The following is a 12793-nucleotide window of genomic DNA, read 5'->3' as shown; positions in this document are numbered from 1 at the left end:
ATCATGGAACACTGTGCTTTAGAAGCTCTTTATAGAGAAAAAGTAGACACTAGTGAGTTCACTTTGTCTTATGTGCATCTCTCAAGATTTTGCAGCAAGGGAAGCAATTTCATGCCATGGTCGTGGTCACCGGACGCGATCTTGGGGTTATAGCAACTTCATTTATTAGTTAGTTTTTACTCTAGTGTAGGGTTGATGGGTGAAGCCATCAAGGTTCATATCAGTAGAGACTGTGTGATTCTTCTGGAGATTAGATTTCTTAGATTTCTCTAGTGTGTTGTTGTTCATTCTAAACTCTGTACTTACATACTCTTTGGTAAGTGATCTATCTGTACTAGTAGAATATTGAGTTGAGTTAGTGAAACAACAATAGAGAAAGATCTGTGGGAAAGAGAACAAACGAGTTTTGAGCTTGTTTTGTTTTGTTGACACCGACGTTCGATCTTGGTTTTAAAAGGCGACCGCTTCGCTCGCCATGGCGAGTAGCGACCTGAGGCCACCTCCAAAACGACTCAGGACCCCAATGCTAAGCGAGGTACGAGAGTCGACCGCCTTTACTCGCTACACCTGTATACACTGAGTCGATCATTGCGTCGCTACGTTGTTGATAATCAAACCGTTAGCAAAATTTTGGTTTCAAAATAAGTAAAATAGCATATAAGTGTATTATACTCTAAATATCCTCTAAATATACTATAAATATACGCTAAATATACTCTAACCGAATGCCCTAATCCATCTAAAAAGTAAAAACCCTAAGTGAATGTACTATATAATAGTAATACGTCCCCCTTACTTTTTCACAAGTTCTCTTGCTTTCTCTAAGCTACTGACGGCATAAGCTCTTCTTTACTTTATCGGTTTGTTTTGTTAGTTAAAGTTTTAGTGTTTACCACATCATGTTGATCACATATAAGGCTCATAGTGTCATATCTTCTTTATCACATACCTTCTCTATTCACGCAAACCTCTTATATATCACGCATCATTCATTTTGTTTGTTAGAGGTTATTTTCTTAGCTTGTGTTAAGAACCTTATACGTTTATGTACCTAGTTTGTATTATATACGTAGCTTAACATTCTTTTTAAATTATGTTTACTATGTTTTTTTTTCAAAGTTTCATATAATTTATGGTATTAGGAATAGAAGGTACCTTTTGAGCGGCTGATACGTGATGCGATCGCCATGAAACGCCATGGCGAGTGGCGAGTGTCGAGCCTCCTTTCGCCAATCCTCGCCACACGACATTTAAAACCAAGCGTTCGATGGGTTTCTTCTTCTTACAGAAGAGATATGGCGTTGTGGCAGATGTTTGGATGGTCAGAAGGACATCTAAATGAGGTATGATACAAAGCCACGTTCAAGGCTATAGAGACAGTCTGCTTATGTTTTCACTGTTGGTGGAGCTCTTGGTCCTGGGTTCTATGCAGACTTCACTATGGCAACGAGGATAACAATATCAAGGAGTTTGCGCTTGGTTGGGTGTGGAGCATTGTTTTGATTTAAGCTTCTTATTAAATAATTGAATTGATGTAGTTTGAGTTTTCAAATATGTTTATAGTAAGTGTTGGTTCGTTAAAAAAAAATCCTTGAATATTCTTAAACAAAACGTTATTGATCAACCAAATATGTAATGACATGAGACATCAAGAAAATTACAAGATTTTCCAATCGCTCTGACCAAAAGAATGTAGGTAACTTTTCTATAATCTTTTTTTTTTTGGGTTTACAATTTAAATGGTGATGGTACAAATTGACTTTTGTTTAGGTGTTTACGGTTAAAATTATATTTTTGTATTTAAATGGTTTGTAACGGTTTTCTAAAACCATTCAAATTTGATTAAATACAGTAAATTGTGGTCAAAATAATAAATAAGTCTATTGATTCTACATTAAATTTGCCAAAACTGATCAAAACCATATATTGAATGCGCTTCAGCCATGCTTGGTGTCTCCTCTATCAAATCCCGGGAAAGATCAGAGATCGTCGTCTTTTCATCAACTTTTATACTCATCATTAATTTTATCAACTATAACCAATCTACCATATACCAAGCTTCTTCCTCTTCACTTACCTCCACGTCTCCAATGGTTCAAAAGCTTCTAGAAGAGTACACCTTTGATGATGAGTTCTTAAGATACTTTTAAGTTGTCCAAAATACTTTTAAGTTGTCGAGAGTTTCTCTGTTCTTCATTGTAATGAAATATCCTGACTTGGTGGTATAGACGCCGTCCTTAGTAGGTGTCCAAACGAAAGCGTCAATGGCCCCTAATGTGCTCTTTGAGATGCTGAGAATTTCCTTTGAGATGAGTGGGAATAAGGATTTAACTTTGGGAACGTTCCACTCGTTGGATGCTCTAGTTAGTAGATCAGCAACCATAAGATCTTGATCCTTTTCATTCGGTGGGCCAACCGGTCGTCCAATATTATCTTTTAAGATCCAGCGATCCCGCCACACTCTTGTTGAATTCCCATCTCCGATCGCTTTTTGTTCCACTCGTTCGAACTTTTTTTTATTATAGGCATTATTTTGTTTTGATTTGGTAACTGGTACTGTGAGAAGGGACGGATTAGCTCATAACGATTTCTCTTTCCATCAAATATTGGCTGGAGAATTAAAGGATAGGGTAACTAATAAAATGCATTTCATACTAAACGATCGGGACGAGTATTTTGGTACAAAGGTAGTTGCAACACACATATGTCCAAACGGATGTTTGTTTTGTGATAAAATAAGTACTTGGTCAAGACTTCAGTACGAGTAATAAATAAAAGTAATTGACTAAGTCTTGTTCAAAGAAGATGACAAAAGGCAAAAGAAAACAAAGAGGAGATGATATGCGGAAACAAACACGGCACTTATAAAAATGTAAACCTATCGTTCTTTCCTTTTTCCCGATAGTACTAAGCCTTGGTTGATTTGCACCAAACTTGGCACGTAAGAGCATACGAGTGGGAAACAGTAGGGATTACTTGTCGCACAAGCCACACCTAATTACAAGATTTCATCATGCACAAGATAAAATTAGGGTTATATGCTGCAGATATTGCTTGTACCGAAAGTAACAAGGAAGATAACACGTACGTAGCTACACGGCTTGGATCACGGTGGCTGGTACAATCTCCGTTGATCACTGCACGACTCTCCGGTTACATGTACCGCTCCTCCAGTGACCCACGTTAACGATGGGGGTGATTGTGTGGTGAGACTGTGGATCCAATTCCATTTGTCTTCTCTCCCTCTCGACTTTGATCACATTCGTCGTGTTACGGACCTGGTACGAGATGACTACACGTGAAAGGTGATAGATCCCTGACGGTAAGGCTGCGACAATGGGCGATGGTGATGGCACGCAACGGATTGACATCAAGTCCTCAATCAAAAGGGCGGTGGTTTTATATGAACGCTGGCTCAGACATTGTTATTGTTAGACACTTACTAAACACACAATAAGTACAATAGATACCAGATATAATATGTATGAGATACCTTCGTCGTTCTCCTCAACTTTGTATATTCGTTCTTACATTATTTAAATTTTAATCACCATTAATGAAGATGATTAAGCCGTTAATTTTCAAAGCCAATCAAATAATTCTTGAAAGGAAACGGAATATTAAAATAAGTGTTCATTATAAGAATTGACTCACCGTATATTAAGTTCAAGATTTAAGTGGTGGTCCTCCGAAAAAATCATTATTTATAATATAAAACAAATATGCCTTATTTACAGTGTTAATTAATTCCTTGTTTTTATCATAGATGTATGTACGTAAAATGAAAACACGACTTGGTCCACACTCCACAGTTGTACCATATTTACCAAATCAAAAACCTAACACTAACTCTCACTCGCATATATAAAACTTACATCCTCTACTCTTAACTCAGATCACTAATAACTAAAACATAATACAAAAAAAAAGAAACACACATTAAAAAAATGGCAGCTAATCTAGAAGACGATTACATAGACATGGAAGTCACATCTTTTACTAACCTCGTACGCAAAGCTCTTCAAAAACAAAAACAACAACAACCCTAGAGAGTTTGAGTTTCAAATGTCTCAACTTTGTCCTCTTGAGATAGACAAAACCACGTTTCCAGCAGATGACTCTTCTACAAAGGCAAGCTTCTTCCTCTTCACTTACCTCCACGTCTCCTAAGGGCACCATTATTGGGAGTCCCTTAAGGCATCCCTTAGAGGAGGGGGGTGGGAACCGAGGAAGAAAGAGAAGGGAAAAACCCCTAATTAAAGGCTGTCCCTTACTCTCCAACGACCAGAAAAAAAAAAAAAAAAAAAAAAATGCTTTCTCTTACTCTTCATCCCACCAATAATGTTGCTCTAAGGGTTCAAAAACTTGTAGAAGATTACACCTTTGAACAAAAATTCTACAGCACACCTTTATAGCCACCGGAACGTTTACTACTCCGGTGACGAGTAACACCCCTTTCGAGTCTTGCGCCGTCTCTCTAGCAGATTCTTGTCAAGTGAGTAAAGAGCCTAACCCTAAAGACTATTTTCTTGAATATTCAAGTTCAGTGGAGGAGGATGAGAAGAAGAAATCTTGGAGCAAGAAACTGAGATTATTGAACACACGATTGAGTTTTGGGAAAGAAGATTAAATCTTCGAGTGCTTATCTAATATCATTTTTTGCGAAGTCAAGCTGTTCTGATGAGCCAAGAGTTGCTGATGAAGGATCTATTTTGAGGTATTCTGAAGCAGAGAGACCTAAAAAGAAAAGTAATGGTTCTGTTCCTGGGAGGCGAGCCATAGCCCATAGGAGATCTTTTTCGATTTCTATGAGGAGACAACCTGCGAAGAGTTTGAACAAAAAGTCATCGACTAGTTTAGGGTATCCCCAGTGCCGGTCTGGTTCTAACCGGCGCCTAAAGCAAAATAGAAAAATAATGCCCTTTACATATATTTAATCTTTTTGTTGAATTTTAAAATATTTAATAAGAATAATACAAAACATAATAGAAGGAAAACTATAAGGGAAGGGGGTGAAAGCAGTGTTCGAACATCCCACTTGAAGGGCCAAAGGAAAAGTTAAAAAAAACCACTATACTAAAGAGACTTGGTTGTATTTTGGCGCCCCTAAAATATATATAAACTCTGGCACCTAAAGTCCATGCTTTATTAGTTTTAGGCCAGGGCCGGGCATGGGTATTCCCATTGCAGTTTTTGAAGAGAAGTACGAGTTCGAACTCAGAGATAGAGAATTCTACTCAAGGAGTTATCTTGCATTGCAAGCAATCTCAGCAACAGAAGCAGAAGCAGTAGAGGGTTAATGAAGTCGGATTCTGTTCGTTGTCAGCATCAAGAATTGCAGTGGCAGATGATCGAGAACGGGTTCAGATGTTTAGAGGTTAAGTAAGCAATTAAATTGGACATGAAGATGATGAGAAGATTTAAGTGAGAGTGAGAGAACTAAAGATTAGATTCTTTGTTTTCTTTTGATTTTTTTCTCTCTTTTTTTTTGCTTCTTTTTTAATTTTCAATGAAATTTCATAAAATTCCGAATGCCATTTCCGTGTAAAACTTAAACAAAAACGATTACAACTCTTTGTTTTAGATTTAAATTACTTGTGATTTGAAATTTTTATATTCGATTCCAGTTTAGAAATTTAAATTAATGTAAATGTTTACCATATATAATCTGAGAGTATTTAAGGATGTTATTATTAAGTTGTAGAAAACTATATCATAGATTTATACAATGCTTGCTTGCTCATGTCATGTCATTAGTAATAGTACACCTTAAATGTACAAATCTATGAAAATAATATAAAACCCTCGAAAGTGCTAAACCGCCACGTAGTGAACAAACGTATGATTCTCGTACCTACATAATAATTAAGCAAAACCAAAAATCACAATTTCGTATTAAGAAAAATATAACAAATTTAAATTTTATGGAAAATGTAAAAGTGACGTACAATTGTCGGCGGCGTATGGTTCGGCGTTGAAGATCGGGGCTTTGCGCGAAAGTGTAATTAAACGTCAGGCCTCCGTGAACTACCCTACCGCCTATGACCCGGTTGCCATTTGGAAACAGAGTCCATGCGTGATCGTCGGCGAATGTAAGCATCCGTACTCGGTATAGGCCCAGCGCATCTACTGTATAAGTTGATTGAGGCAGAAGTGCACGATTCTGAAACAAAATATGCAGTTCCTCGGCGTTGAGCCACCGCTCGTGGGAGGCGTTTAGTACTTGCTGAAGATCTACAAAAGACAACAGAGTATGAGTATAAAACAAACAATCGATTCTAATGAACTGAAGATTTCTTGATAATCAAGAAATCTAGAAACCTATAACTAGAAACAACAACAGTTCCCAACCTACACAAACTAACAAATAACAATCATTCCCATCAAAGAAAGAACAGAGATGACTTCTTGATGTTCTATAACTCTTCTCAAGATGATAACAATTTTGAAATACGCTTTCGAAAAGTAACAATTACATACCCTGGTTAACAACCGCTATTAGTTGAAGATTCACGGATGCCATTAGCGAACGAGCGAGAGAGAGGAGGGTACGAGCGGGAGAGGAACGAGAAAGAGAGGAGAGACAGTGAGCAAGCGAGTTTTGTGCGCGAGCGAGAGAGAGGAGGGTACGAGCGAGAGAGGAACGAGAAAGAGAGAAGAGCCAGTGACCAAGAGAGTTTTGTGCGCGAAAGAAACAGATCTCTTATTAAATAAAGTAGGGTTCATGAAGCCATGTAACCAAATAGTTCAACAAAAGACTTGACACGTGGCCATTTTTAAACCAGGTTTGCTTATTTCGTTTTCATTTTGTTTTGTTTTATTATGGGCTTACAGGACTGTTATTTTATTTTAAAATATCGTATAGAATGCTCAATGCATGTAAAATGTTAATACACTATCATAAATATTCTCTCATATTTTACGTATATTTATTTAAATAATATAATATTTTTTTTTCTAATCATAAAAGTTTTATATATTAAAACAGAAATCATGACTTCAATTCATGTGTGATTTTTTAAAATATGGATCTTTAATAGAAATCAGTTATTATTCATTTATTACTAATTATATGGCTTAACTTATATCATTGCTAATAAAATGACTCCTACAAAACCGAGCTGGTTAACAAACCAACATTAGATTTCTTAATAAATTATACATTAGATCTAGCGTGGTATAATTGAAGCTGATTGACATATGATTGGTAATCGAGTCCACCTAGCTACCATCGTATACTTGCATTTTAACCATTTCATAGATCTTTTTTTGTTTTGATGACCGTGGGGTTCCCAGACGGTAAGCCCAGACTAATCCCCACAAGGCCTTCCATCCGGGCACGCACGGTTATAGGCGGGAAGGTGGCCAAGGCGACTCGAACCCAGGGCGGGCACTCCAGCCGGAGTTCCAATACCACTAGGCCAAGAGCTCTTGGTTCCATTTCATAGATCTTGACCATCGTATACTTTCATTTTACTTGCTGTATAAACATAAACCATTTTAACCATTTCATAGAATAATACATTTTCGTACTGTTTTAGAGTTCGGGTATGTTATACATGCTGTTCATGTAATAAACAAAACCAACACGATTTACATTTTATATATAGTTGTGCCCCTAGATCTGCCGGTTATGCCACATAGATGTGCCGGTTAAAACAAAACCTGTTCATATACTTGCTAATATAATTCAATCAAAATTCAAACCATGGTTTTATCTTTAAAACCAATATAATAAGATTTTTCAAAACTAAGATTCTGTTGCAACAATAACGGGGACTTGCCAAAACTAAGATTATATTGAAACAACCAAATCTCATGTTTGTTTCCTAAATTTTTGCTATGAAATATCAAAACAACGTTGAAGAATATCCTCTAATATATCAAGATATCATTATCTACGATATAACTAACCATAACAACCGATCCAAAATTTTCAACAATTGATTTTCTTCCTTGCGAATAAAGTCATGGCATATTCTCCCTAAATACCCTAACAAACCTAGCAATCTATATATATCGATCTCACTACACTTAAGCTTAACCATCACCTAAACTAAATCAGTTTGAGCTATGTCTATGATCCAAGCATTTTCGTTACTAAAAGACGTCAAGCCCTACAAACAGGGCTGGCGAGTCCAAGTTAAGTTGCTTCGCTCCTGGAGGCAGAAAACCAATTATGGAGGAGATACCCTTGAGATGATCTTCGCAGAAGAAACTGTGAGATTATTTTTATACGTTTTATGTTATCACTTTTGCAATTGTTTATGTACTTTACGAACTAAATAAATATGTCTATGTACTAAGTTTTATGATCTGTTTTGTTTCAGGATGTTAAGATACACTGCTCGGTCAGGAAGACTCTCATAAAAAAAACAGAGAGTAAAATACGGCTTGGTGAATGGCGACTCATAGACACATTTACAGCTCTCCATCATTTATTGTTTATTACTATATGCTAAGATCATATTTTAAAAATATCTTTGAAACGTGATGTGTTTTTCAGATTTATGGACTTCATGAGAAGGGAGGAGGAAGTTCTTTATCGTACTTGAATTTCTTCAAGCTGTTTTCAACTTATTTATGGATTTGTGTTGTTTTTGATATAACTTATCATTTTTCTATATATTTTCTAGATGTTAAAACTATAGCAAAGAAATAAAAACAATTAAACCAAGATATGCAACCTTCAATCAACTCACAGCCAAAACTATCAACGCAAAGAATCTGTTGTACATCACTTATTATCTAACCAAACCACTTAGATATACTAGCAAACGATAAATGGTTCTAATCTAACTGCGCTTCCCTTCTTATCTAACCAAACCACTTAGATATACTAGCAAATGATAAATGGTTCTAAAAAGCTAACCTGACTTATCGAATAGTGAGAGTCAAATGGCTGAGTTATGATGGAGTCTTTTCTACAATTCATTGTTATCAATATCATTCCTGAAACAAAGAAATATTGTCTTACTAATTAATCAATATTTAATCTACCATTTAAGTAATTAATCTTAGTAGTTAATCTATATTGTCTTAATAATTAATCAATAAATAATGAAAAAACAATTTGTATAGTTCACCTGATGTTTTCATGAATTGAGTGACAAGTAGCATGATTTTCCCAGCACTTGGTGATTTCCATTAAACATTCTCCGGTAACCCGATCCTGCAGAACTTTCCTGCAACAAAAGAGACCAAGTAAATGTTTTTTTCAAAGCTCAGATATTGGTTGTGGAGATGGCGATATTTACCATAGTGTAATGATCCTTGCCTTTCCTTGGAGCCTCTTTACTATCGACCTCCCAATTGTTCATCCGCGCAACCGCATGCTGCGAGACAGTTTGTATGATATATTTCTGTTAGCTTGACGAAATAAATCCGTTGCGCACAAAATGTTAAATGACGAAATCAATCGGTTGCGCAGTTCGAGAAATTAATATCTACACCTCAGAATATCATTCCTCACGATCATTCAAGAGTTCCTCTGCACGCCTAAACCATGTACGAGACTTTCCAGTGGGTAAGATGTTGAGCTCTGTTTCTTGATCTGAAGATCATTCAACAGTTCCTCCGCAATAGAAGAACTTTGCAGTATCTTCCATTTCCGTCATTGTCAAGATGATTCTCTGCAGAGTGAACAAAACAGAGCTTAAGAATATGAAACAGAGCTCAACTAATATATTTCGTCATTAGCTTGAAACTATCCTACGCTCAAGCTCCAAAACAGATCAATATCAACTTAGTATATTAAAGTACCTGTCTATTTTGTCAACGTGTCTGTTATTCCTCTCCCCCGAACACAATTGAGGTTCCAAGACTTTTATTGAACAGATTTTTGATCTCAGTAACTAAGCTTGATCACCCAGTAACCGATCTTCGTTGTTGCTTCTCCAATTTCATATAAACGCCGATCTGTATGATTTAGATATAATCTATCAAATATCGATTCAACATAACAAAACCCTAAAATCATGTAAAATAGAAATCGGTTGTTAGATAAAATTAAAATAAACTCCAAACCATTGTAGATAAGCGTTAGTTAGTGATGATCTTCAAAAACTTCTTCCGTTTAGATTCAAGTGAAAAGTGATCTGTATATATGTTCAACGATTTGGTGAGGAAGACATAAACGGATTCTGAGATCAGGTTTCCTCTGAACGAAGCTTAGGGGGTGTATTGGTTCTATGATTTTAATGGATTTGAAAATCCAAGCAAAATCTAGTGTTATTGGTTCTATGATTTTAAAATCTGTATTCAAATTCATTGTTATTGGTTCTATGATTTTAAAATAGATTTCAAAATTAGGTGTTATTCAATAGTAAGGATTTGATTAAGGAGTTATAGCTTGTTATTTTGAATGGATTTGTCTTATAAATTTTTCTCTAACAAAAAATGTCCAATATCTCACGTATACAACAAAAATTTCAAATAAGCCATGGCACTTTCATCATGCAATATTCTATTATTAACACCAACTTCCATTTTTCAGTAGAATATGTGATCGTTTTTTTTGGGTAGGAGTATGTCGTTTCTTTTGAACAAAAAGTTATATTTCCTGATTTTTTTTATTTTCTATTATTTCTATATTGATTTTCCGTTTTCCATAATACATGTGTCACGATTTCTATATAATCTTCATTATACACACATAATTTTATAAACAGACAAACACATAAAACCTAAAACCAGAAGCATCAATGGGAGAATCACATCAAGAAACACAAGACTCATCGCAAGAACGAGAAAAAGGTTCATATATTCAATGGAGTCCTGAAGAAAATAAAACTTTGATCAATTTACTTTTAGATGCTGTTGCTTCGGGTTTGCGTGACAGTAATGGCACATTCAGCAAATTTACGGTGGAGAGACGAATTATATCTACTCTCAATCGAATGCATGGATGCAATAAAACCTATCAACACTACTCAAACAGAATGAAGATCATGAAAACAAAATATCTAAACGCGGCTGAACTTCTTCGTTTTAGTTCTGGATTTGGATGGGATTCAACCACAAAAAGGTTTACAGCTTCAAAAGAAGTATGGGATGAATATCTAAAGGTAAAAAAACATAAGGCTGTATTATTATTATTATTATTTTCATTAGGTAAAATTCGAGGTATTGCTATACAAGAGATACTTTTACGAGATCCAAGTTTGCTATAAGTGAGAATTTTCACAAAGTATTGCGAGCTTTAAACCAAATTTCACCAAGTTTTATGGCTACCGCCGGACCCGGAACACCTCACAAGATTAAAGAAAGTACAAGATTTTATCCATACTTCAAGGTACATTTTTTAATATTTTAACCATGATTGAGTTATTATTTTCTATAGATCATAATTTTACTATATGTTAGGATTGTGTCGGAGCTATCGATGGTACACATATATTTGCAATGGTGCAAAAATATGATGCAGCTCCTTTCCGCAACAGAAAAGGTGATATATCCCAAAATGTGTTGGCTGCATGTAATTTTGATCTTGAATTCATATACGTACTTAGTGGATGGGAAGGTTCAGCTCATGATTCAAAGATATTAAATGATGCTTTAACAAGGAACACTAATCGACTACCAGTTCCAGAAGGTACATATATATATATATATATATATATTGTAAATCATACATATTTTTTCCAGATAACTAACTACTTTATTGTTTAATATCAGGAAAATTTTATCTAGTTGACTGCGGTTTTGCAAATCGTCGGAATTTCTTAACTCCATATCGAGGTGTTCGATACCATCTACAAGAGTTTTCTGGTCAGGATTCTATTCCTCTGAATGATAAAGAGTTGTTTAATTATAGTCATGCTTCCTTGAGGAATGTTATCGAGAGAATTTTTGGTATATTCAAATCTCGGTTTCTAATTTTTAAATCTGCACCCCCTTTTCCTTACAAGACACAAACAGAGATCGTACTTACGTGTGTTGGGTTACATAATTTTCTTCGGAATTTTTGTAGAACAAATAATTTTCCTGAAGAAAAAGACTCTAAGGATGTAGAAGATGTTGAAGAAGTTAATAACAATGATGAAGAAATTCTTGTAACTCAGGATCAGCAAAGAGAACATGCCAATCAAGTGAGAGCCACAATAGCAACAGATATGTGGAGAGATTTTATAAATGTATAATATATGAATGTGTTTTACTTTTTATATACTTTGTTTTATTATAAAGCTGAATTTATTGCAAATCCATTTGATTGATTTTAAAAATCCATTTATTTTTATTATGAATTCCGTATGTTTGATTTCAAAATCTATATGTCTGATTTAAGAATCAATGGATTTCTTAAATCCTAGAAGAATTCTCAAATCCATTAAAATAGTAGAACGCCAATAACCCCTATTTAAGTCGCGTGTATTATCACAAAAAGTGTGTTTTGTTCCCGGAAAAATAGGTAACTGAAATCTAATGGACTCATTACTTGGATCATAGACTATTGTGGCCCATATTACAATCTCCAATTTATTCTCTGAATTTGATTGATTTTTTATTTAATTTAAGAAGATAAGTTATTAACAATTATAGAAAAAAAATCTTTTAACATATTTTAAAGATATATCTATAAGTCATTTAAAATATATGTCAATGTTATTTGTTGAATAAAAGATAGTTCGTTTTTTTGAAAAAAATAACAAAAACAAAAACAAAATAGATATTTAATTTATTTATTTATAATTTTAATATAAGAGATATCTTATATATTAAAAGAGAAGTCACAACCTTGATTCATGTGTGATTTTTAAAAAAATGGACCCTCATTAAAAATCAGTTACCATTC

At 34.8% G+C, this 12793-nt stretch overlaps 2 protein-coding genes and 1 pseudogene across 2 annotated transcripts; 2 read left to right on the top strand and 1 right to left on the bottom strand.

The window, feature by feature from the left end:
• Positions 1-3947: 3947 nt before the first annotated feature.
• On the top strand, positions 3948-5382 carry LOC106303201 (annotated as a pseudogene).
• A 363-nt stretch (positions 5383-5745) lies between these two features.
• Positions 5746-6591, bottom strand: LOC106305509. The gene is made up of 3 exons (XM_013741878.1): positions 6481-6591; positions 5949-6234; positions 5746-5854 (listed from the first exon to the last, which is right to left on the bottom strand). Exons 1-3 carry the CDS (start codon positions 6521-6523, stop codon positions 5815-5817), a joined length of 369 nt encoding a protein of 122 aa, XP_013597332.1. The 5' UTR covers positions 6524-6591; the 3' UTR covers positions 5746-5814.
• Positions 6592-11224: 4633 nt separating this feature from the next.
• On the top strand, positions 11225-12140 carry LOC106303200. Its single transcript, XM_013739532.1, has 3 exons — positions 11225-11293; positions 11365-11593; positions 11992-12140. The coding sequence occupies exons 1-3, from the start codon at positions 11225-11227 to the stop codon at positions 12138-12140; spliced, it is 447 nt and encodes a 148-aa protein (XP_013594986.1).
• Positions 12141-12793: the final 653 nt, after the last annotated feature.

The sequence above is a fragment of the Brassica oleracea genome, chromosome C7 (genome assembly GCF_000695525.1).
Source record: "Brassica oleracea var. oleracea cultivar TO1000 chromosome C7, BOL, whole genome shotgun sequence".
Lineage (NCBI taxonomy): Eukaryota > Viridiplantae > Streptophyta > Magnoliopsida > Brassicales > Brassicaceae > Brassica > Brassica oleracea.
The sequence above is the reverse complement of the archived record's forward strand: the minus strand, read 5'-3'. Positions and strand labels throughout refer to the sequence as shown.